Source organism: Brassica rapa, chromosome A01 (genome assembly GCF_000309985.2).
Source record: "Brassica rapa cultivar Chiifu-401-42 chromosome A01, CAAS_Brap_v3.01, whole genome shotgun sequence".
In the NCBI taxonomy this organism is placed as follows: Eukaryota; Viridiplantae; Streptophyta; class Magnoliopsida; order Brassicales; family Brassicaceae; genus Brassica; species Brassica rapa.
In genome coordinates, this window is record NC_024795.2 from 13898456 (window position 1) to 13924996 (window position 26541).

Consider the following 26541-nt stretch of genomic DNA (forward strand, 5'->3'; position numbering starts at 1 on the left):
CAAAGAGTCTCTAAATAATTCAAACTTCCACTTTTTTGCAGTATTCAATGTTTTTTCCGAAGTTAAAAGTTCATTGAGATCTTTATACACAACTTGCATGAAACCATAAACTAATCTCATCTTCAATGTCATCTTCTTAAGAATCAAAACACGCGGAATTGTATTATTCTCCCAAAACCCATCAAAGAGATTGTTGTTTAAGTATCTCTGCTAGAGATGAGCATCAAAGAGATTTAGTGAGAACTTATTCTAATGAGACTTCTCGTAAAAATTTACCCTTGTAGAGAGGGTCTATGGGAAAATTTTAGTTGAAATAAGAACATGATCATAAGTTCCAATACAAAATTAAAATGTTGTTGCAGATAGGAGTTTAAGAAAAGTTGCAACTAAAGATTTGGTTCACAAATTTATTTATTTTTGGTAAAATGTTAAATTATTATACCAATTTTCAAATTTATGACAGAAATTACATAGTAAACAAGTAGTAGAATGCGATAATGAAACTAAACAATTGATCCTAAACGGAATGAAAACAAACCTGAAGGTAGCATGACAAAGTCGAAGAGCCAGATTTTCTATGAGTCAAGCTTAGACCTTACAAACCGAGACTAGTCGCAAACGAGAGCCATGCACCACGAGCTACCGAGAGAAAATCACCCTCAAACCTTGAAACAACGGCTCCTGCAGCTTCCGACTGCACAGCCGAAACCAGGCTCAGAGGAAGAATTCAAACACGAAAAAACTCAAAAAAACCCGACAGCTAAACGAGAGAGAACCACCGAGCGATGATGCTGTCGTTCATCGAACCATCCCTGAGATTGCCGCCTCCATTCCAACTCATTGTGACCGTTTACACCCATTGAACCAAAATCTCATATAGAGATAGCAGACCGAAAGGTAGCTAACTCTCTGGTAGCTTAACCACAGGAGAACGAGCCGTCCGCTAGACCAACAACATCACCAGAACAAGAACAGGGTCCAAACCAACTAACGAGCTTATCCAAGAGCCGCCATACCTTATTTGAGAGAGATGAAGGTGTGAAGGACTCATGACACGGCAAAGACAACACCAGAACCACCGGGAAACTGCCCTGAAGAAGGACATGAAGAACTAGGAACACATCTGAAACGCATGAGCTGCCACACCACATGCCGCCATGACCGCCACAGGTTACCACTCAAGCTTGCCGGAGACAGAGAATCTGACTCCTGAGAAGCTCATGTGCCCACCAGAGACTACCAGTAGAAGAAGAAGAGACATATGCAAGATCCGCGGAACCTCACCATACATGATGCTGAGCTCAAGAGCACCACTTCAGTGCCACCAAATGGAGCACACCGAGCATGACCGACATCTCAACAACCACCACACTACACCTCTCAGCCACGCAAGACTAAGGAAGGTAAAAACGTTTCCGAACATAGACTCTCCTAAGACCGGAGATGTAGATTCGTGGAGGAGCTAGCGCCGTACTCAAGTGCGGAAACCTCCTGGTTCTGAACCAAAACCCAGGAAGTCGCCGGATCTGACCTGGAAAACACACCCGAGTCGAGCTTAGCAAGTCACAGAGAAAAGAGCACGAGGAGACGGAAATGGAGAAGAAGGAAACAAGAAAAGAAAAAAGGCCCGGCGGTCACCAAAAGCACGACGGTGACCGCCATAGGCGGATTTTATATGGCGGAAACCCTAACAGAAGAAGAGAGAAGGGAGAGAGAACGGGATAGAGAGATAATGAGTTTTAAGATTGATTTTGGTTATTGTTACCTTCAGATTCGATTTGCCTTGCCTCTCTTTCCTGGACTTTCCAGATCTCCATAAAATCCTTCGAGAATCCATAAGCTCCTTTCGCTTCCATCCTCCACTGAAACCGTCATGAAGATGAAGATTTACTCTCCGATAACCACTTAAAACCTTTCGATTGCCCCTTTGAAGCCTTAGATCTCCGGGATCCCAACCTTGAGAATCCATTAAGAAGAGAGAAGGGAGAGAGAACGATATTTTTCTCCTTTTTGTGTCATTTTGGTTATTGTTCGATATAAATATTGATTTTTGAGTTTATTCTCATTTTTTTTCTTTTATTTTGGCCTGAGATTTAGAAATTGTTTAAGATTCAAAATTATTTAAGAGATACATACTTAGGTTAAGATCTGTGTCTTGTGCAGAATAAATACTTATTTTATATTTTTCTACATATTATGAAATAATAAAATAATAATATATATTAAATAACTAAGAAATCAGTTACTATTATGTAATAAATTGGCTTGCACATATAAATCAAATGACTGCTCTTGTTTATTCGTAATCATTTTAGAATAAATAAATCAAAACAATCAATCTTATCTATCGTATATGATATATAATTAAATTTAAACGATATAAAGTATATATATATTTACATAAACACCTATTAAAATAAAATTATTTATTGATATGATTTTATTATCATTATATCTTATTATAGAAAAAAATTTAAACATTGATCCGAAAAGTTTATGTGAGACTTTTAACAGGTTTAGTAATTTATACTCGTTTTGAAAAATTCAAAATACAACATATACAAAAAAAATCTAAATTTTTAATATATGATTAATGTAATTGTGTAATTTATTTTAATAGTAGGGAATTAAACAAAAATGATAGAAAACATACAGATTATTAGCAAATCTTCATTTTTTAAAATCATTAATTACTATATATCATAATCACATTAGGTAATTCTATATGTTTTATTTAAGGAAATAATATATAATAAATAGCCACCTTGCTTTAATTAATATCATATAATATCATATAGTTGGTGTTAAATATTTCTAGTGAGATATAAAAATCGAATTGGACCAACATGTTTTTCAATTTCAATACGAGGCTGACACGTATGACTAATTAACTACTTAATTGATTGACACATAAGCAATATGTCTTTTTTAATTATTACAAAATTAACCGGGACTTCTAGCTCTAGTGGTAAAGGACTTACAGCTATGAGTACCGTCACCTGGGTTTGAATCCCGGCCACTGGGGAATTAACATTTCAGCATTGTCAGGGACAGATGACTGACACGTGACAATATGTGACTAGTCTGGATCACTTCTGTGGGGCTAAGATACCTCTGTATAATTCAAAAAAAAAATTATTACAAAATTAAAATTATATCTTTTCAAATGTTCCTTAATTAATATACATGAGATACCATGCGTCTCACTTTTCTGCAAGTGAAAACTATGCATGGACAAAACGAGCCTTTTAATCCAGTTTTGACTATAGTTCAACTTCATGTTTCAATTGTCAGCTTTAAAGTCGTTATCACTAATGTGATAATTGTTTCTAATTTTTGCATTACTAGTAATGCACTAATTATATATTTTATGATACTAATACATATATTTTTGTAGGATCCTCTCAAAACTCTAAGCAAATAGCAAGAGGAAAACAAATTTGTTTTAGAAATTAGAGGTTTGAATGCATAACATTCTTTAGTCCTCATGGCTTGCCACATTCAGAGGAGTATATCATATTTAGGCACACCTTCTCAGCTTTGCCTAGGCATTTTGGATTTTAATTTTTAAGCATTGTAAATGGAAACACCGTCGTATCTATTATCTAGCATCCGCGTTGGTCACAATTTGGGTTCCCGTTTATCGTCGTATCTACAGACCATCCGCGTTTCACAATAGGGCAATTTTCAAACTAAGATAAACCTACAAGCGATTCAAGAAGGCAACTCTTCCAAACTTTAATCCATGTCAGGACCATACTCAAATTGATGAAAACATACAATAAGATACATTACATAATGATCATCAGATGATAATCACTACAATAGTATGAGATTTTGCAAAATAAAAACATATATAAGGCATACTGAACTTGGGTAAAAAAAGATAACACAAAAAATCATCTCAAACGCTTAGAAGAAGAAAAAAACTACTCCCAAAAAATGATTGCACAAAATAAAAGCCACTTGATGTATTTTGATTCATTTTCTTCGGATTAACAAGGATTGAGAGATAATTATATATATAGTGAATGAAGGAGATTCCTTGTTCTGAAGCATTGTCTAAGGCATGACGCTAAGATCCTTGAAGTAATCATGCTCCAGGGCAGCTCTTGCGTTGATTCTTTTGGTGGGATCCATTAACAGCATTTTCTGTTACACAGACATAATATCATCCATAAACTCATTATATCTTAGTGATAAATATCCAAAAGTTTGGTTTTGCTCTTTTCCCGGTTATTGAAGTTTGTTCATGTTTCAGACTTGGTTTTGGACTTCTTCTTTTGCGGCACATTCAAGAAGCCAGAACCAATTTATTTGGTTTTGGTTTAGTCAAACAGCTAATGGGTTTAACTGTACAAACGGTTTCTAGTCCTAAAGACAGTATGTGTGTGTAAATATATATATGCATATGGTCAGTGAACTTACAGATAGGAGATCTATTCCCTCGGGATCCAGATTCGGGACAAAAGATTCTAAGTCCTGTTGTATAAGAAGAAAAAAGGCATGGGCATGGATCACAATATGTCGTGACATTTTGTCTACTGAAAACGTGATGCAGAAGTGAATGAAGAAAATTGAAGTACCGTTGGTTTCCATTTAGGCAAAGCAGATTTGTAATCGGGCAGCGAAGTTACACCGGGCCATGTATCTTCGTTTGGAGTTCCCATGATTCTGGAAAAGAGATAGAGAAAAGCATGGTAGCAAATTATCAGTTAACACTTCAACACTAGGCTCTGAAAATTAGATTTCAAGTTGAAAATGAGTTCAGATTCCTTTGTGATATAATTGCAGGCAAGGAAGTTATTTAAAATATAGAAGTAGAAAAATGGATCAAGGACCTGAAAATCTTGAAGAGTTGATCAATCTCGGAGTCTCCAGGAAACAGGGGCTTTTGGGTGATCATCTCGGCAAATATGCATCCCACAGACCAAATATCAACGGGTGTAGAGTAATGATGAGAACCTAGGAGTATCTCAGGTGCTCGGTACCAGAGAGTAACCACCTACAAGGAAAGAAGCGAATATGAATGAAGCCAATGCCAAACAAGAATTAAGCTCTTTTTTTGGGCACCTCATGAGTAAATGTCCTGACGGGGATACCGAAAGCTCTGGCCAGTCCAAAATCTGCAAGCTTTAGTGAGTTTGTGGCGCGATCAATCAACAAATTCTGCGGCTTCAGATCACGGTGGAGAACCCTGTGAGAGTGGCAATACGCGATTCCACGGAGAATCTGGTAAAGATAGGTCTGCAAAGACAGCTCTGATCAGCCAGCCAGTAATGATTACTAAGAATACAACAGACGCCTTTAAAAGTTTCCAAAGGACAAACTTTGATCATATGCAGATCCTTGGAGAAATCAGGAGAGGAGTCCATGTGCTTCTTGAGATCCAGGTCAAGATACTCAAAAACAAGATACAAACGCTTCTCGCTGTGCACAACATCCTGCAACCTACCATCAAAAACATTAGCCACCAGATATTATTATGATTATAAAACTTGATTCTCTCTACTTGACAATGTTGCTGTGCTGCATTTCTTTCAAGAGGGAGATCTCTCTAATGGCTGTGCTAGGTACACCTTCATCCTCCTGCTCGAGCCGGATCTTCTTCAAAGCAATAGTCTCATTAGTCACCTTGTCTCGTGCCTTATAAACCACACCGTAGGTTCCTTCACCGATCTTCTCAACTTTCTCGTACTGCAACATTATCAGCACGATCAATCAACCGACAGATTCGTCAATGACTATGAACTTCGACCAACCTGATCCATAAGCTGAAAAGCAATCTCCCAACTTTGTATATCTGCAGATTGATAATGAGGCATCATCTAGTGAAACACTAAGAAATGCTAAACGGAGTAGAAAGAAGCTCCTTCGCTAAGAAATTGGATCGTAGGATAACCAAATCATCTTACCGGCGACGATCCAGGCAGTGTGGAGAGAGAGAGTGGCGGTGGTTTCTGTGCAGTTTCAAGAGAGTGGACTAGAGAAGAAGGCGATTGACTCAGGGTTTTCTTTTTCTTTTTCTTTTTCCTTTTCTTTTTCGTGTGCATCGAAAATTCGTTGTTTTTCTTAATAAATATTCTACCGGACTCAATTTACCTAACCACATTAAATCGGTTGACTTGGGACGGATCGGGTATTCAAACAATTAAAAAAGGTATCAGGATCTGGATCCGGATAATAATCCGACAGATCCATAATTTTACTATTTTTATCTGAATCCGGGGTTCTCGGATATCCTTCTAAAAGTTGTAATATCCGGCAGATATCTAGATCCAGATTTGGATCCTTAAAATAAATAAAAAAAATAATATTAATATATATATATGATATTAACAATAATTTAAAATATAAAAATATATAATGTTTTGAATTATTTCTATGTATAAAATTACAAAATTTACATAAAATTTACATATAGTATTATAAAAATATATCAAATAAAATTAGTTTTTATATATAGATATTACAATTTTTGAAATATTTATTAATAAAACTTACGGATCCGGATATCCAGACTAAAAAATTAAGATATCCGGATTCGGATTCGGCCCTTCCAGATATCCGGATTTTCGGATCGGATCCGGATCAAATCTCGGATCGAATCTGGATCTCGGATAAAAGTCACAGACCTACTTTATAGCGTCAATTGGATATTTTATGCCGCATTAAATCGGTTCCTTTGTCTACCGCATTAAATCAGTTCTTTATAACACATTAAATCGGTTCTTTTGTTTACCACTACTAAAGGAACATTTTCAAAAATATATTTTTCATTATATGGCAAAAACTTTTATATCATTGTTCTCTATATATAAAATAATAAAAAATTAGTTAAATAAATAAAAATAAAAAAAAAATTTTTTTTTTATGTTTTCGAATTATACTTTTTTAAATTCGAACTTAATTATAATTTTTTTGAATTTTCTTTTTCAAAAATCAAAAAATTATCTTTGAAACTGTTATGGGGTCGTAAATAACCAAAATATTTTATACATAAATAAGTTTTGAATATAATACATTCAACGAAAAAAAAGAACTAAGAGTCGTTCATCGCCCGGTAGAATTCCTCACTCCTCCTCTCTACATCCGGGTCGGCATGTGTGTCGGATGATGACTCGCCTGGAATGGGATTTTGGGGTCGCATGTTCCTCAACAAAAAGTCCCATTCCGGATTTGTGGCCGCTATAACGTCCAAGGAGCCCTCAACTCCATCCATACGAGTTGTGAACGCAGATCGCGTCGAGTCCAACTCGTTACGCAGCTGAGTGACTTCATCTTTCCGTCTCTGACCATAAGACGATGTCGCTCTTGGAACATCGTTGAGGGAACCAATTCCCAATGTACGTCCTTTTTTCTTAGGGACAACCTTAAAAACAAAAAATAAATATTGTTAGTAAAAAGTTAAATTAAATGAATAACAAAAAAAATTAAAATTTCAAAAAATTTACCTCCTCGTAAATCTTATCCACTTCAAGTGTGGATAAGGTGACGTGTAATCCGTCGGTGGACTGCTGGGTCAGCTGGGTCTGGCGGTCTTCAACGTGACCAACCAAGTCGTTGAAGATCTGCTCGGACCTAGCATCTAGAAATTGGCTCGCCTTCTTCTTACTCGTGAAGTTGCAAGAGAGACGAGATAACTCCCATCTCTTTGGCCTAAAAAACATTTAAGAAAGTTAGAATATATATATATATATATATATATATATAAAATTAAATATTTAATTACCATCTCAAGACGGACACCGGCGTGGGGTTTTTGACCCGTAGAGTGAAGCATCGGCCCGTGGCCGTGCTCATCTACCGTCTGACGGGAGGCAGGGCAAGATTTGGCGACTCTAATGGAGTCAGGATCCCACCAATAACGGATGAGGCCATCCCACACGTTCGTGGTGAGCTCAGTGGGTTTGCCACGCTCATACCCCTTCACGATCCAGTCACCCTTCTAGTTGGAGACTGTGTCCAACAAGCGAGCTTGCGCCTTCGCGTTAAACGCTTTTTTCACCCTCTCATTGACCCCCAGGGACCAATGGTATTTTTGCTGTAATAGAAAAAAAAATTAAATTAAGAATTAGTTTTAAAAAAATTAAAATTCTATAGGATAAAAAATTAAAGTATATATAATTAATTAATAGTAACTTACAGTGAAAATTTTGAACCATGTCTTTCTCACGTAGATCGGCGTCTTTCTCCAGTATGTGGCTCGGAGACGTAACCTTTGATCGACTCGGTTACGTTCCGAGCAACAGAAGTGTCAATCCCAAACCTGAAAAAACAAATTTAAAGTATAAGTTATTTATTATTGTTATAAAAGGATTTTTTAAAAAAATGTTACGTACCACAAAGTTTCGTCCGGTCGGTCGGGGTCTAAGACTGGTAAACCTTCTCAGCCTGGCTGAGCGAGAAGATCTTCAACAGTGTATTACGAGTAAGGAGCACTCGGCGGCACCATCAAATCGGGATGAATCCCGGCCGACATCGGATGAGCCATCAAAGGAGGCACAGGAGGAGGCACCTCTGGGACATGATCATGAGGACTGAGGAGCCGGCGGTGCAACGAATTGAGGAACCGATGATGCACTAGAAGGAGGGGACCTAGAGACTCTATGAGTAGACTGAGTCTCGGGGACAGTCTCCGGACCCGAAGGGAGCTGAAGAAGAACCGGGAGCTGAAGAAGACCGGTCTAAACGACTACCAGGCTCACCGAACATCTCTGTGTAATGGGGAGTAAGGCTGTTCTTTCGAACCGTCTGGAAAAAAAAATAATTTTAAAATTAACATCAACAGTAATTTAACAAATTCTATAATTAACCACCTAATCAACTCTAACTAACATAAAATCTGTAAACCTATCTAAATTCCCTACACTAATCACCTAATCTACCCTAAAACTAATCAAATTAGAGAGGAAATAGAGAGAGCGTACCATAGCTACGAATGAAAGAGGAAGTTGAGACGAAAGGGGAAGTGAGAACTCGCGTGTATATATAGGAAATTAGGAATCGTCGTAAATTCCTCATAAAGTTACAAGAAACTCGCGAGGCCCGGGTTTTTATTTACGAGGAATTAGCGAGGCCCACATTTTTATTTACGAGGAACTAGAAAGGCCCGCGTTTGGTTTTCTTGTAACGTCCTAGTTTATTTACGAGGAATTAGCGAGGCCCGCTTTTTTATTTACGAGGAATGAGACGAAGCTAATTGGTTGTAAAACCTTTCAAAATTTTTTATAAATACTCACCCGTTTGCTTCTCAAATTAAAGATAAACTCACCAATTTGCTTCTCAAATCAGAGATAATTACTCACGAGTTTGCTTCTCAAATTAAAAAGATTTGAAAAAAAAAGAAGGAGAAGAAAGATACTGGAACACATGTGGGCGGAGACAAGGCTAGACTTATGTAGGTCTCGCCTTGTTTCTTCCCACATGTGATTCGAGTATCTTTCTTCTCTTTTTTTAAAAAATATTACAACGGTAGTCCCTAATTGGTCGTTAAGAGAGAAAATAGATTCAAGTATCTAAATTCCCTACACTAACCACCTAATCTATCCTAAACTAATCAAATTAGAGAGGAAATAGAGAGGCCCCCTTTTTATTTACAAGGAATGAGCGAGGCCCGCGTTTTCTTATTACGAGTTTTTTACGACGAATACGGCTTACGTGGAATTAACGAGTCCTGCGTTCTTTTTTTTTTAAATCGTCGTAAGTTCCTCGTTGCATGCACATCTCCGGTGGCCAGGTGTATGGCGTAAGAAAGACTGGCCACAATGAATATTGTCTCCCTGACATTCCGAATGGACTAAATCCATCTGTGCGTAATCCAAGATACACATTCCGGCTAATGCTAGCGAATTCCGGATATACTTTGTTAAAATGTTTCCAGGCTCTTGCATCTGATGGATGAGTCATCTCACCATCCGTCTGAGTATGCCTGGCATGCCATCTCATCCCTCCGGCTGTCTGCTCAGATTGATACAGTCTTTTCATTCTGTCTGTAATTGGTAGGCACCACATCCTTTTGTACGGTACCCTATTACGTCCTCGTCCTTGCGGCTTGAATTGTGGCTTCTTGTAGAATCGACATTCTTCTAACTTCTCATCATCTCCCCAGTAGATCATGCAATTGTCGGTGCAAACGTCTATCATCTCTGAAGGCAACCCAAGACTGTAAACCTGTTTTTGAATCTCATAATAAGAATCAGCAGACACATTGTCTTCCGGCAAATACTCTTTAAACAAGTCTGCCCATTCATTCATGCAACTTTCAGGTAGATTGTGATCAGTTTTAATATTCATCATTCTAGCAGCCAACGACAATTTAGAGAGATCTTCTCTACAACCACTGTAAAGTGGCTGATTCGCAGCATCTAACATTTCATAAAACGTTTTTTCATCTGTGTTAGGTTCTTCATCTTCATCATGAACTACGAATGCATCATCTACCATATCATGAATCCTATCATAATCTACCGTTTGCTCCTCCTGCAGATGGTAACTATGTTCATTATGGAAATAATGATCAACGAGTTCTTCCTGAAAATTGCTATTACTACTACTAGCTTCATTCTCATAATTATAACTTTTTCCATGTTGAAACCATATATAGTAATTTGGCGTGAAACCTCTATTTATTAAAATGCTTCCAAACATTTTCACGATTTGCCATTTTTGAATTGTTGCACTTCCGACAAGGACATATAATCTTACCGCTTTCTTGGGCGAGCGGTGTGGAATCTGCTTGAAGCATAAATGTCTCCAGTCCTTCGATGTATTCTTTCGTTACTCTCCCGTTAGCATCTCTGTGCATATACATCCATCTCGCAACTCGAAAATATTCCCGTAGCCGGACATTTTTTTTCTTTCACGTTTATATTTGTTTTCTTGTTGGTGTGTTTAAAGTGATCTTCAAACGTCCATATTTATAGGAAATTTTCGAATGTTGAAAATTTACTACGAATTTACGACGAAATTTAGTTAGGTAGCCGAAACAAAAAACGTGTTACAACTACAAAGTTGGTGGACTCGCAATTTTCTCATTAAGTAAACATAAAATATTTCCTCGTAAAGTAGTCACTAATTTTACGTTGAACTTACGAGGAAACCATATTTCCTCGTAAAAACAACGTTATGTTACGTCGTTTTTACGACAAAATCGTTTCCTTGTTATTTTACGACGAATTACGTTGCTTTTAAATTTCCTTGTAAGATTCTCGTAAAGTCGACGTAAATTTAAGAAGATTAATTTTCCTCGTTAAATTTTGTCGCTATAGTTGTGTTTTCTTGTAGTGTATTTATTAACTTGAGAAAATAACTCAAAACTCAAGCACTCACAAACTCACAATCTCTAAAGCTCACAAGTTATGCAGCATCCTTGCATCTCCTTTTATATAACTCTAAATTTCCTAAACTCATTAGGTTTAACATATTTTAATCTTTCCTAATCTTTTCTCAACTAGGATTGGTTTAACTTGGATCCCAAGTTAGCTTCATGTTTATCTCTAACATTCTCCCCTTTAAACTTGAAGTTAACTTCATTCACATCTTGAACTCCTACAAACTCTCTTATCTCCTTGAACTTGATCCTTCCTAGTACCTTAGTCAAAATATCAGCTCGTTGTTCGATTCCTGGAACGTGTTGGACGTCCACTTGATCATTTTCAACACATTCCCTGATGAAGTGATAGCGCTTGTGTATATGTTTGCTACGTCCATGAAACACCAGATTTTTTGTAAGAGCTATTGCAGATTTATTATCCAGCCGGATTACTCCTTTCTTGCACGATTGTTTGCTGACTTCTTCGAGTAGTTCTTGTAACCATATTGCTTGTTTAGCAGCCTCGGTAGCAGCCATGAATTCTGCTTCACATGAAGATAGAGCCACTGTTTCCTATTTTTGTGAGCACCAAGAGATTGGACACTCATTCAAATAGAAAACATGACATGTAGTTGATCTCCAGTCATCTTCATCTATGTTATGACTCGAATCACTGAACCCACTCAACTTTGTTTTGTCTTCTCTACGAAACACAATTCCAAGGGAAACTGATCCTTTCAAATATCTGAGAACTTGCTTTGGATCATGCATGTATCTACTTAACAAGCCAACATTAAACGCAAGATCCGGTCTCGTGTGAAGTAAATAACGCAAGCATCCAATGCTCTTCCTATATTGCTTCACATCTATGCTCTGCTCTTCCTCTGCTCTTGAAAGTTTGAGACAAAACTCCATTGGAGTATGCACATCATTGCACTCTCCCATTCCGGTTTCACTCAGGATCTTTCTCGCATATCGCGCTTGTTTCAATATTATTCCTTCATTTCCCTGGATCACATCAATACCTAAATAGTATGTTATCAGACCGAGATCGCTCATCTCAAAAACCGCTGACATCTCTTCTTTAAACTCGCGAATAAAGTTCAGGTGTGAACATGTAACTAGTAAGTCATCAACGTATACTGCTACCATAAGTATTTGTTCCTTTACTCTCTTCCGATACAATGAGGGCTCCTTTGAACACTTAACAAACTTCAATTATTCAAGCACATGATTCATCTTCTCGTTCCAAGCTCTCGGAGCTTGTCTCAATCCATATAAAGCTTTACTTAGCTTGTATACCTTATCCTCGCATCCTTTGATCTCGAAACCTTCTGGTTGACTAATGTAGACGTCTTATTTTAGGTCACCATGAAGGAAAGCTGTTTTTACGTCTAGGTGATGAATCTCCCACATTTTTGATCCGGCTAGAGCAATGATGAATCTCACGGTTTTAATTCTTGCAACAGGAGAAAACACTTCTTCGAAATCAACACCATGTTGATGTATGTAACCTTTAGCAACTAATCTCGACTAGTATTTGTTTATGCTTCCGTCAGCGTTACGTCTAATCTTGAAAATCCACTTCACTCTGATTGTTTTTTCTCCTTTGGGTAGGTCGACTACGCTCCACGTCTTGTTCTTGATGATCGAGTTGATTTCATCTTCACAAGCATCACGCCAAACTTTCTCTTCAATTGCCTCCTTGAAGTCCCACGGTTCCTCATTTAACAGAAGTAGAAGACCCTCACCTTCCTCTTCTGCTATATATATGTAATCCTCGAGGTAACTTGGCTTCTTTGAGATCCTTGTTGATCTTCGTAATTGTACTTCTTCTTTTTGATCATCGTTAGTTTCTTGATCAGATGATGCTTGGTGATCGTGCTCATTCTCGTTTGTACCCTCGGTTTCATCATTCTCAACATTCGTTTTAGTCTCTCCTTCATTGTTGATATCTTCTATTCCTTGATTTCCATATTCTCCAATAGTCACTCGCAGTATTCCTGGTTTCTCGATAGTATCATGTTCAGATTTGTTCCACTTCCATGTTTTATCTTTGTTAAACACAACGTCTCTACTCACAACGATTATCTTGCTTATTGGATCATACATTCTGTATGCTTTTGAACCGGGTTATGTTCCTAGAGGCACAAGAGATCGCGATCTATCATCCAATTTCTTCAAGTTTGGCGCCTCTGTTTTCGTATATCCGATAGAACCGAAAATTCTCAAGTGCTCTAAGCTTAGCTTTCTTCCCTTGTATGCTTCATATGGTGTTTGACTCGCCAACGTCTTCGTCCCAACACGAATGATCAGATATGTAGAATGTCTCACAGCCTCTCCCCAAAGATAATTTGGTACTTCCATATGCTTCAAGATGCTTCTATCATCTCTAACAACGTTCGATTCCTTTTTTTCTACAACTCCGTTTTGCTGTGGATTATAGGGAGCAGTTAAGTGTCTTTTTATTCCTGATGATTTGCAGAATTGATTGAACTCTCTGCTCGTAAACTTGCCACCTATGTCCGTTCTGAACGTCTTGATTGATGATTTGGTTTCATGCTCAACGATTGCTTTGAATCGTTTGAATCTATCAAACACTTCTTTTGTTTTTCATGAGGATGGAACACATATAACGGGAGTGATCATCTATGAGCACGAAGATATACCAATTTCTTCCAGCTGTGGGTGGTGTAATAGGTCCGCATAAGTCGCCATGAACAAGTTCAAATACCTTTTTTGCCCGATAAGATGTTGATTGTGGAAACGGTCTCCTTGATTGCTTACCAAGCAAACATGATTCACAAGTTTCTCTTCGACTTTCAACTTTGGTATGCCGGTCACAAGTTCTTTCCCTATCATTGCTTTCATCGTATCCACTCCAATGTGACCTAGCGTTGCATGCCATCTTGTGGAATCATCTTGTCCTCTAAGTTTCAGACAACATGCTTCATCTATCTCCATTAGTACTTTGTAGAGGCGATTCTTCGATCTCATTGCTCTTATGATCAGATTTCCATCCTTGTCATGAAGTGTAAGAACGTCTGATCTCATCCTTACATCGCATCCTGATTCAGTAGCCTGCCGAAGACTGATGATGATACTCCTTAGATCCGGTATAAAGTATACATTGGCTAGGATTTTCCTTTCTCCGTTTTGAGTGAGAAAGAGTATAGATCCTTTGCCTTTGATATCGATTCTTGAGTCATCTTCGAATCGTACTTTCCCTGAAATTGTTTCATCAATCTTGTTGAAATACTGACGGTTGCCAGTCATGTGATTGCTTGCTCCGTTGTCTAGATAGCAAACTCGATCTCCATCCTTTGTAGATTCAAACTCCTTTGGCTTGACTTTCTTTTGGTTTAGTTAAAAAATCTCAAGCATCAATAACCCATCAGCCTCCCGTGTTTCATATTCTTTAGTCTCTGTTGCTTCTTGCAGTTTCAACAATATATCCGGGCACGTAGAGGAAAAGTGGTCGAGTTTATCGCATCTGTAACACATGACTTTGGACATGTCCCTATTGTCCCAATACAATCTTCCTCGTCCTCTGCCTCTGCCGTAATATCTACCTCCGCCACCTCGTTCTCTATATTCTCCATGATAATCTCGGTTTGATTGGCTCTCCATATTGGTGTACATAAGCTTACTTTGATTCTCTTGTGCTTCTTTCTCATCGTCACAAATACGTTCTCCATATGTCTTTAGCCGACCTATGATATCTTCGAACCTGGTGGTTTTGGAGTCTAGGATTTGTTCAAGAGAAGCAACGATGTGGATGTACTTCTTTCGTGGTAAGCTTTGAAGAAACTTTTTGAAAAGTTTTGTTTCATCCATAGCTTCCCCTAACGCAGCTGATTTGGAAGAGATCTCAGATAGCTTGCCTACGAAGTCATCGATTTTGTCGGTTTCCTTCATCTTTAAGCGATCAATCTCGGTCATGAGGGTTTGCAACCGTGCTTCTCAAACTCTGTCCGCTCCTACGTGGCGTGCCTTGATCGCATCCCATACCTTCTTTGTGGTATCTAACCCACCGACTTGGAGAATTAGAGTTTTCGGTATAGATTGAAATATAAGTGCAGTAGCCATGTTGTTCTTAAACTCTTCCACTTTCATGTGCACAATGGACTTCAACTTTCTCCCTTTCTTTTGGATTAGCATAGACGCTTAAATACTCAGAACTCAATTTGCCTCATAACCATTAAAAATTACAACAGGTTCTTGCAGAAATTAAGAATTTGGTTAAATTTTATACTCGACAATAAATAATTTAGATTTAAACTATAATACAATATTACATGAGGCTCAAAGTGTTGAATCATAACCGATTCATACTAAGCATACTCTAGAAACCATCATTTACTGGTTTACCTATAAGAGCTCCCGGTTTCACCTTCTTGTGAAGCCTGAAACTGCGATGATTCTTCCAATAGACTTGAGAAGGCTTTCTCTACATTCCAATTTCTCTCTGTAAGGTAAACAGTTGTAACATCTCGTGTAACTACTCCATCAGCCAGGACGACGAAGAATTGATGAGTTCATCATTCCATTGAAAAAGTTTCCCCAGCGAACTCTGCAGCTGATTCAAACTCGTAAGTGAACCTTCCCTGGTTTGTGTAGGACTTGAACTTTCCTGAATCTGGATGTAGAAATGCAAGCAGTGTACGCATGAACATTTAGTTCCAGTCTCTTTAAGAAAAAATAGTGAAGATTATGCTTTGAGCTATAACTTTTATCATACACAACGGACTACCTTTTGAGTATTATGTTTTGTCTATTTGGATCTGCGAACGGATTACCTCTGTAATGCGAGACAAGTCTTTTTTTTTTGTCAAACCACTTGCATTACTTCAAATCCAACCAGTTCAAACAGCATTTAACAATCTAGAGAGGATTACCTCTGTAATGCGAGACAAGTCTGAGAATTAAAATCCATGTATAGTAGTCAGATCAAGGGCACATGAGTAAGAATCGTTGGAACATGACAGCGTACTTCGCTAAGACAAGTTTGAGAATTCAAATCAACACTATTTTGCTGAAGACAGATTACTTAGCAAATCTTAAACCACAAGATTCATACCTACTCTGAACCTAAATCCACCCAAGAACACTAAATATAAGTACATTCACTGAAACCCTATCAATCTATAGCTGCTACCATAAGAAACCAAGACTTTAAATCATCACATAGAAACCCCAAATCCCGAAATCCAATCAAAATTATCAAAAGGGACATTGTTGAAAATTTATAAAGAATCTCATCAAAATTTCAGCTTTTTTTTTTAAATAATGCATTAGTTTAGTTAGAAAAAGTCAAAAAATCATATAATTTTTCAAGATCAAAAGTTATAAATGAAAAATTACCCATACGGATGTGCGGGTCAAAGTCTAAACTATCAATACTATTAAAACAGAAGCAATTTTTATCTACTTATAAATAGTCTAGGTTGGACCATTATATTTAATTATATTTCTTATTATTTCTACTCAAATCTAATTTAATTGTTAAATATACATCATACCTAAAATTAAGGAACTAACTAACTAATCTATTATTTTTTAAACTAATAAATTTAATTTATATTAATTAGAAATTCAAATAACTAATCAATTATGTTTTAGTTATTAATGTAATAAATAATTATATATATATATATATATATATATATATCTATTCATTCGTATATATACAACTATATATTAATCCAAATGCAAAAAAAAAAACAAATTGTTCAAAACCCTCACCAAATACATAAAAATATAATTCTTATAGTTAGAGTATTAAAATATATATAAATATATATTATAAAATAAATATTAACAGTAATTATATGATGAAACATGTTACTATTGATAGTTTAATGAATACATTTTTTATGGGTTACTCAAACAGACATGTAATATATATATCAAATATAAACCAATTGAACAAATATATTAACACAAATATATCATAAAACATTACATTAACATAAATCGAAGCCAGAGAGTAAGAGTCAATATTTTAATTGTTTAAATATAAAATTATATATATAAATTATAAAAATTAAGAACTAAATATATTAAAAATATATATCAAAATTAAAATAACAAATAGTTACATTTCTAATGCGAAGAATGAAATTAAATTGTAAATTTAAAATAAGCCATAGACAAAACATCAAAAAGTATCTAATAATATGTGAATAACAAAAGTAAACTAACTAAATAAACAATTATATTTTTTTTGCAAACGTAAATCATTAATTTGTAATAGACGTATACACATTATTGATGCTCAAATCTATTTTATTTTTAGTATGCATCCACTCAAATATTAATCCATTAACAAGATGGAATTTTAGTTGGACTAAAATTATATTAAAATTGAAATATCAATTTCATAATATATTCACTATTTCATCTGAACGTTCATGAATATATATTACAATAAAAATATAATAATAAATCAAACCAAATTACATATTGGGTCATCTATCAGTTCAATCGATAACCAGATCTCGGGTTTTAGCGGTTGTTACGGATTCTATAGAATTTTTAATTAACAGTTTAAAAAAAAAACTAAAATGGATTAGATATGAACCACCGAATTTGGCAATTTAACTGCGGGTCGGGTCGGATTTCAAAACATTGAATATAATGTTTCATTTGTAATATCTAAGTGTAGATACAATTAAAATACAAATTTATATCAAATAAATTTGGAATGTTTAGAAAATAATTCCGCCATTTGAAAGCGCGGATCAAAATCTAGTCTTCTCTATTAAAAGAGAAGTACAACTTTTATCTACCATTAAAAGTCATATTAGGTCCAATTTATTCAATATATCTATTTGATTATGTACATTAATCTATTGAATAACTAACATTTCTAATTATTTTAATAATTATAAATTTATTAAATTATAAATCTTTTGAAAAAAATCTAACAAAATCATACTAATTTTTTTAAATTAATAAATTGAATAATTTCGTAAATAGTAATATAATATTATTATAAATCAAATTTTAAATAAACAATTATTATTAAAAAGGAAACTTAAATTATATGCTACTTTTATAAATTTTAAAATTATTATCTATAATATACTAAAATAGAAGTAATATATGAATTAAATATGAAATTATATTAAATTGGTAAATTAACATATTTTGAAAAATACTATCATTTAGATAAATAAATAAAATATTATTCAAAATTTAAAAAGATTAAAATATCATTGACCATTTATAAGGATTAAAAGATAAATTATAGTGTGTTTTTATTTTAATTATGACAAAATATGCTGAAAGATTTATAAAGAATCTCATCAAAATTTTCAGCTTTTTATATAAAATAATGCATTAGTTTAGTAACAAAAAATTCAGAAATTCATATAATTTTTCAAGATCAAAAGTTGTAAAATGAAAAATTACTCTCAAAGATGTGCGGGTCAAAATCTAGTCTAAACTATTAAAACGAGAATACAAATAAAATTTGACCTTGACTTTTCATAAAAAAAACTACCATCTCATGCCACTGAAAAAAAAAACTATCGTTTTATAGTATTCCTACAATTTACATTACCATTAACTTCTGTGTGATTCACCATCATTTCAAATTCCTTTTTTGTTAAACTTTTCTATAGATACGGGGATTAATAGTTTAGATACTAGGAATATTCCATTCTTATTTTTTTTGACAACTCTACCAACCAGGAATATTCCAATCTTATTATGTGTGTGATTAAGGGCCTTAATTATAGACCATAAAATCCCTAAATCCTCTATATATTAAAAGAGAAGCATTACAACATATTTTTGTAGCCACATGTCATCACCACAATCATTCTTAGAATGCTTAGAAAAATATGTTGATCCATATAAATATATAATAAGTTTTTTATTAAACTAACCATAAATTAATCATAAATATTCTTCATTGTTTCCTTAAATAAAAATCACGGAATTACCTAATATGGCTAAAATATATATGACAATTAATGATTTTACATAAGAAAGATTTGATAAAAATTAGTCTATTCTCTATCATTTTTTTTAAATTTTAACTTATTAAAATAAATTAAACAAACACATTAACTATATAATAAAAACTTAGATTTTTTCCTATATGTTATATTTTGAATTTTTAAAAACGAATATAAATGACCAAAGTTGTTAAAATCTCACATTAAAATTTTTGTGATCCATAGTTTAAAATTTATGTTATAACAAGATACAAATGATTACGAAATTACATAATTATGAAATCTCATTTAATAAATATTATATATATATGTATATTAATATTTTTTTAAATAAATTATATACCATATAAAATAAATATGTATTTTAATTTCGGATTTGCTTTGAATTTTTTTGATAAACATTTTGAACAATTATTAACAACTTAATATTTTGATTTTAAACTTTGCATTGAATGTTCTTAAAATTATAAATTACTAAAACTATTAAACATCCCACCATTTTTTTTATTGTTATCATTGATTTAAAAAATTTGTTAAAAAGAAATACAGATGATCAAAAAAAATATGAGTATAAAATATTTTTTAACAGATGTCAATATTAAAAATATACTATATATCTATATATCTATATTAATATCATTTAAACTTAATTTTATACCATATAAAATAGAAACAAGTGTTTGTCTGGATTAATAAAATTTATTTAAGTATTTGTACCAATTTAATTATATACGTAATAGTTACTTAATTTTTAATTATTAAATATATATTTATTATTTCATAATATGTAAAAAGTATATAATACTTAAAAATAATTTATATATAATATTCATTCCGCGCTTTGCGCGGGTCTTAACCTAGTATCTAATTATTATATACGTAAAATATTAAATTGCATCAATAAAATCATTGTGTTATATTTTAAAAAGGAATATTCCATTTTGAAGGCTACAATCTCGCAATATCTAGAGTAAGGGTAACCCATATTACTGTGTCATCTAATTGTATATATTTTATATACCTCTTCATATTGTCTCAATTCACAATCACATTCACAAATCACATTAAAAATGACGAGCCAAAAAGATGTTACACTTCTTACGGATCTGAAGCCTTTATAATCACATTCTATATGTTTTCTTCGTAGATGTATTTGGACAATTTATTGATCTTGGAGCAATAGCTACTGTGCAAGTTAAAGAAAAAGACAGGAAAAAGGTTCAATTCCGTTTTATGTGACACAAGATAATCAATTTTTCCAATGATTTGTAATTTTGCACACTGGTTTTGTTCAGGTTAACTAAATATTTCGCTGTTTTCTCAATGTGATTGTCTTCAGTGGTCATGCCGTGGCGTGTTGTTTGTGGGGGAAGTATGCTGAACAAATTGAAACACAAATGGAAGAAGCAAAAGATGAAACTATTATATGCTTGATTAAGTTTGCAAAAAATAAGATTTTACAAAGGTACAAACAAAAATCTCTAAACTCATTTGAATACAATCAATGTCAATGGACTTATAATTCCTGATCTTAGTTTTTGTATGGTTTCACATATTATATTTCGTTTGAAAATAACAAAAGATATACAAATCACCAATTCATTTGATGCTTCACTTTTGTCAGTCAACACAACAAATGCAAGAAAACTAAGATTGGAAATTTGTTTTCATTTTTTTACGAATCTTTGGAATTATATATATTTATAATTTTAAATAGTAAAAAGAAGATATATTTTTTTATTTTATTATAAAAAGTAATTTCAGAAAATAGAAAATAATAAAATCGGATATTCACTTTTTATTAAACCATGGAGATATATGAGATTTAAGAGGCTTATAAGAAATTGCTCTTTAACAGATGCGGGCAAAGAAGGTGATGACTCTAAAATAACTCTACTAAAAAGTAAAGTGAACTTTTTTCGAAAAAGTGAAAGAAAAGGAAAAAAAAGAAGAAAATGTTTCGAAATTTCCTCTCAAGTTGCCAAGTAAGCCTCCCTAGAAATTGGGATATGTCATTATTGACACCAAAAGAGAGCCTCCTTTACAAAAAGATGATTCAATCGCTCAAATGAATACAACTGTAAGCCGTTTTAGCAACAAAAATGAGCTACAACCAACGAAAAAAAACATATACGAATTATGCTTTTAATGATACTTCATCAGAGATTGTGAATTACCTTAATCTATGTATAAACTTATCTATTATTAATTGCTAACTATCGTAAGCGATTTATAACAAACTTCAGTGTCCGGCAAAAATAACATCTCTAGTGCATTTTTCTTTATGATCTTGATATCTGGAGCTTCGAGAGGATCTAATTATCGCTAATGACCATTCGCCGGAGCTTAGTCGGAAAACCCGCCAAGGTATCCAAAAGTGCTAGTGATCATCCCATGTAAATCTTACCAATAGCTACACGTTAGCAGGCTTCTCCCACTACAAGAAAACAGCGGTATTCTGACGGACGTTCCGACGGAAAATGAATTCCTCGGAATATACCGAGGCATTTCCGAGGCAATTCCGAGGAAACACAAAATTTTGCTTCCTCGGAATTCCGTCGGAATATTCCGACGGAATTCCGAGGAAAATTCATTTCGTCGGAATATTCCGACGGAATACCGAGGAAACTAGTATTCCTCGGAAAAAACCGATGAATTCCGAGGAAATATTATAGACGTTAGAGAGCCGTTGGAGAGCCGTTGGGGGATTTTAAAAATTCCGAGGAAATTCCGACGAACTAGCCGTTTGCATCGGAATTCCGTCGGAATTTCCTCGGACCGTCGGCAGGATTTCAACTATAAATACAAGCACCCCTCTTCCTCTTCATTCACACCATATCTTCATCCTCCCTCTCACTTTCTTTACACACGAATTTGATTCATAAAAAACATGTCTTCTTCAAATTATTTTCGTTCTTGGATCGATCGACCTCATTTGGATCCGAACACGAGATTGCTTACGGAAGAATACCAACAAGGTATAACCGAATTCATGGGGTTAGTTCACCGACAACCGGAAGCAAAAACAGGTATGTTAAGATGTCCTTGCTCTAATTGTAAAAATAAAAAAGTTATTAAAGAATGGGATGTTTGGACTCATTTATATTTGAGTGGGTTTACACGAAGTTACAAAATTTGGTATCATCATGGAGAAACTGATTATGAACTTGGTAGTACTAGCGAACCTCAGCCAGCGGTTAGATTAGAAGATCCAATTAGAACGGATGTAGATTACGGTGTAGGTACTGAGCAGATGGTAAATGATCATTTTAGAGGGGAAGATTTACCCAATGCCGAAGCTAGGAGATTTTATGATATGTTGGATGCTGGAAAGCAACCATTGTACGAAGGTTGCAGAGATGGTCATTCAGCTTTATCATCTGCTACAAGATTGATGGGCATTAAGACGGATTATAATTTGGCTGAAGACTGTGTGGATGCGATTGCTGATTATGTAAAAGGTATTCTACCCGAAGATAATGTAGCTCCTGGCTCATACTACGAGGTTCAGAAACTCGTAGCTGGTCTTGGTTTATCGTATCAGGTAATAGATGTATGCAGAGACAACTGCATGATTTATTGGAGGGCGGATGAACAGCGGGTTTCATGCAAATTTTGTGGGAAGCCTCGTTATAAAGATACGAGTGGAAGAGTTCCAGTACCATATAAAAGGATGTGGTATTTGCCTTTGACGGAAAGGTTGCAGAGGCTGTATCTGTCTGAACGCACAGCGCAACCAATGAGATGGCATGCGGAGCACTCAACAGATGGTGAGATCAGACATCCTTCAGATGCAAAAGCGTGGAAGCATTTCCAATCAAAGTATCCCGACTTTGCGTATGAGAGAAGAAATGTCTACCTTGGATTATGTACTGATGGTTTCAGCCCGTTTGGCAAGAGTGGAAGACAGTATTCTCTATGGCCAGTCATTCTTACACCATACAACCTACCCCCAAACTTGTGCTTGCGACGAGAGTTTTTGTTTCTCTCGATTCTCGTTCCCGGACCAGAGCATCCTAAGAGATCACTTGATGTGTTTCTTCAGCCACTAATATATGAGTTGCAACAACTATGGACTCAAGGTGCTGAAACATACGATGTTTCGTATAAAGAAAACTTTCAAATGCGGGCAGTACTAATGTGGACAATAAGTGATTTTCCAGCATATGGTATGTTATCTGGATGGACAACGCATGGAAGGCTATCATGTCCATATTGTCAAGATAACACTGATGCTTTCCAACTAAAACACGGAAGGAAAACGTGTTGGTTTGACTGTCACAGGAGATTTCTACCACCAGATCATCCATATCGTAGAAGTAGGAATTTGTTTACGAAGAACAAGAGGGTGTTTGACAGTCCACCTCCGGAAATTCGTGGGAAAGATTTGAAGACACAACTTAGAGATTTTGGTGCAGAAAGGACGCCAGACGTCGGTGGACATGAGCATTTTCCGGTAGATGGTGTTGGAAACCTACATAACTGGCACAAAAAAAGTATTTTTTGGGATCTGCCATACTGGGAGGATCATCTACTAAGGCATAATTTAGATGTCATGCATATCGAGAAGAACTTTTTTGACAATCTCATGAACACGATCCTTAATGTTCAAGGTAAAACAAAGGATAATTTGAAGTCAAGACTGGATTTAGTCGATATATGTGCTCGTTCAGAACTTCATGTTGATGAGAGTGGTAGGGCTCCTTTTCCCATATACCGACTTGATGCAGCGGGAAAGGATGCGTTCTTTGATTGGATTTCAAACGATGTGGAATTTCCAGACGGTTACGCATCTAATTTGCGTAACTGTATCGACAGAAAGGAAGGAAAGTTTACTGGCTTGAAAAGCCATGATTGCCATGTAATGATGCAGCGTCTCCTTCCGTTTGCCTTCAAGGAACTATTACCACGAAATGTTCATGAAGCAATTGCAGGGATAAGTGGTTTCTTCCGCGATTTATGCACAAGATCAGTGACTCTTGAAGGTATTGAAAATTTGAAGACTAACATAGCTGTGATTCAGTGCAACCTTGAGAAGATATTTCCTCCCTCATTTTTTGATGTTATGGAGCATCTTGTTATTCACCTGGTAAGAGAATTGGAACTTGGTGGTCCTGTGCAGTATAGATGGATGTATCTGTATGAGCGGTATATGTTCCATTTGAAGAAGATGGTGAAAAATTTAAGTAGGGTGGAAGGGTCTATAGTCGCACAGATGATCAATGAAGAAACTTCAAACTTTGCCGAGTACTACTTTCCAGCAGAAGTTCAGACCAAAAACAGAAGACCTGCTCGGCATGATGATAGAGGCGAACGGGCAACATATCATTGGAAGGTTCCAGACATTTTCACAGACGTTGGACGACTTAGCGGAAAACCAAAGGACCGTCGACTTACTGATCAGGAGCGCAGTCATTTGCAAACATATTTACTCACCAACTGCGAAGATGTTCTTCAATATGAAAGGATTTTCATGGCAGAAAAGCGGTTAGAATATAGATACGCCACAGAGGACGAACTAGAAGAAATGAAGCAGAGAGAATTTGGTGGATGGATGTTTACTTATGTGAGTGATGGTTTGGCCAGAGGTGAAACATTTGACGATTGGATACGCGAGATGGTCGTTGGACCAAACTTTGTTGTGAAGTCATATCCGAGATTTTGTACTCGAGGATATGCATTCACAACTCAGAAGAGGAGACGTTCGAGTACGACTTACGATGCTGGTGTTTGTTCTGCATCAGGAGATGATGTATACTACGGACACATAAATGAGATTTTGGAAATCAAGTATTTGGGCATGGTTGGATTGCGCTGTACTGTTTTCTATTGTGACTGGCACGACAACACTCCAGATCGAGGTGTGAGAACAGATGCATTTGGTGTTACATCAGTAAATTCAAGACGGAAGCTGCAATATTATGATCCTTTCATTCTTGCTTCTCAGGCCGATCAGGTTTGTTATATCAAGTACCCCCGGGTAAGGAACAGAGATGATCCATGGGTTACTGTTACAAGACTCAACCCGAGAGGCCGAGTTCAGGGAAGTTCTGAGCTGGAAGACCCACTACAACCAAGCACATCCGGCAACTTAAGTGCAGCAGAAGATTTAGGTGGAGTTGGCCTTGTAGTCGATTTAACTGACTTCGGAGAAGAAGCCGCCGTTCACGTAGAGGATGAACCAGTGATTGGAGAGTTTCACCAAGATCCAGATTCAGATTCATCTGGTGATGACGACTCGGAAACAGACTAGCGTCGACCTTTTTTTTTTTTTTTTTTAAAGGAAAATTCCGAGGAAATTCCGAGGACAGATAGGTTTTCCTCGGAATTTCCTCGGAATAGATCTTCTCGATTGAAAACCCCAAGTTCCTCGGAATTCCCTCGGAAAATTCCGAGGAAATTCCGAGGAACTCTTATGTTCGTCGGAATTTCCTCGGAAAATTCCGAGGAATTCCGAGGAGATGGGGATTTGATTATAGATTCTTTTTCCTCGGAATCTCCTCGGTATATTCCGAGGAAATGCTGACGAACATAAGGATTTCCTCGGAATCTCCTCGGTATATTCCGAGGAAATTCCGAGGAACTGGGGGTTTTAAATCGAAAACAACGTTTTACGGATTGAATAACACGTATATAACCTTCATTAAGTGTCATAACCAGATTATGATGTTTGGAACTATGAACTTTGGTGTTTTATCCAATAACAAACACTTTTACGATTGCATGAACGAAAACCACACAACATAAGAGAAACACTTATACACTTTAATAAATGGTAAAGGGAATACTTACAATTATTTTTGAAATTGTGTTATTTCATGGTTTATGATCATCTATACAAAGAATCCTCAATGGTATGCATTATAATTGTATAAGAAATGAAATACGGCGAAAATAATCGATGTTTTAAAACCCCAAACCCTGGTTCCTCAGAAATTCCTCGGAGATTACCGAGGGTATTCCGAGGAATCATTGTTCGTCGGAATATTTTCATTTAACCGGGTAAACCAAGCCGCCAAATATTTCGGGAAAATTGAATCAAAGAATTCCGAGGAAATTCCGACGGAAATATTAAATATTTCCGAGGAAATTCCGACGGATAGTTTCCGTCGGACGCCTCATAATATTAGGGCGAGCCCGATCTTCTTCCCCATTTCTCTCTTTCTCTCCGCGCCGCTGAGCCTCTCCTCTCGCGATTTCCGGCGACTCCACCGTTCTCTCTCGCGTTTTTCCGGCGAATCTCCCCTAATCCTCCCCCAT

The 26541-nt window shown here is 35.6% G+C and overlaps 3 protein-coding genes across 4 annotated transcripts; all 3 read right to left on the reverse strand.

Moving 5' to 3' along the window:
• Positions 1 to 3733: 3733 nt before the first annotated feature.
• On the reverse strand, positions 3734 to 6103 carry LOC103874842 (cyclin-dependent kinase A-1). Of its 2 annotated transcripts, XM_009153272.3 has the most exons (9): positions 5916 to 6103; positions 5763 to 5803; positions 5513 to 5697; positions 5331 to 5451; positions 5074 to 5247; positions 4842 to 5005; positions 4587 to 4674; positions 4429 to 4482; positions 3734 to 4152 (listed from the first exon to the last, which is right to left on the reverse strand). In XM_009153272.3, the coding sequence occupies exons 2-9, from the start codon at positions 5769 to 5771 to the stop codon at positions 4063 to 4065; spliced, it is 885 nt and encodes a 294-aa protein (XP_009151520.1). In that variant the 5' UTR covers positions 5772 to 5803; positions 5916 to 6103; the 3' UTR covers positions 3734 to 4062. The 2 variants fall into 2 exon arrangements, with proteins under 2 accessions (XP_009151520.1, XP_009151525.1); XM_009153277.3 differs by having other exon boundaries at positions 5513 to 5803; positions 5916 to 6086.
• Positions 6104 to 6999: 896 nt separating this feature from the next.
• Positions 7000 to 18382, reverse strand: LOC117126259. The gene is made up of 2 exons (XM_033274086.1): positions 16213 to 18382; positions 7000 to 16113 (listed from the first exon to the last, which is right to left on the reverse strand). The coding sequence occupies exon 2, from the start codon at positions 10648 to 10650 to the stop codon at positions 9667 to 9669; it is 984 nt and encodes a 327-aa protein (XP_033129977.1). The 5' UTR covers positions 10651 to 16113; positions 16213 to 18382; the 3' UTR covers positions 7000 to 9666.
• Positions 13448 to 14590, reverse strand: LOC117126695. The gene is made up of 2 exons (XM_033275524.1): positions 14102 to 14590; positions 13448 to 13747 (listed from the first exon to the last, which is right to left on the reverse strand). Exons 1-2 carry the CDS (start codon positions 14588 to 14590, stop codon positions 13448 to 13450), a joined length of 789 nt encoding a protein of 262 aa, XP_033131415.1.
• Positions 18383 to 26541: the final 8159 nt, after the last annotated feature.

Bases quoted from the DNA above. Each gene is read 5' to 3' on its own strand.
- LOC103874842 (XM_009153272.3), bottom strand. The intron at 4,675-4,841 runs GTCCTTGATCCA...TCTCTTTTCCAG, and splicing joins CAACTCTTCAAGATTTTCAG to AATCATGGGAACTCCAAACG. The intron at 4,483-4,586 runs GTACTTCAATTT...CTTATACAACAG, and splicing joins TGCCTAAATGGAAACCAACG to GACTTAGAATCTTTTGTCCC.
- LOC117126695 (XM_033275524.1), bottom strand. From the start codon at position 14,590: ATGACTGGCAACCGTCAGTATTTCAACAAGATTGATGAAACAATTTCA. The intron at 13,748-14,101 runs GTAAGCAATCAA...TATAATCCACAG, and splicing joins TTGTGAATCATGTTTGCTTG to CAAAACGGAGTTGTAGAAAA.
- LOC117126259 (XM_033274086.1), bottom strand. From the start codon at position 10,650: ATGTTTGGAAGCATTTTAATAAATAGAGGTTTCACGCCAAATTACTAT.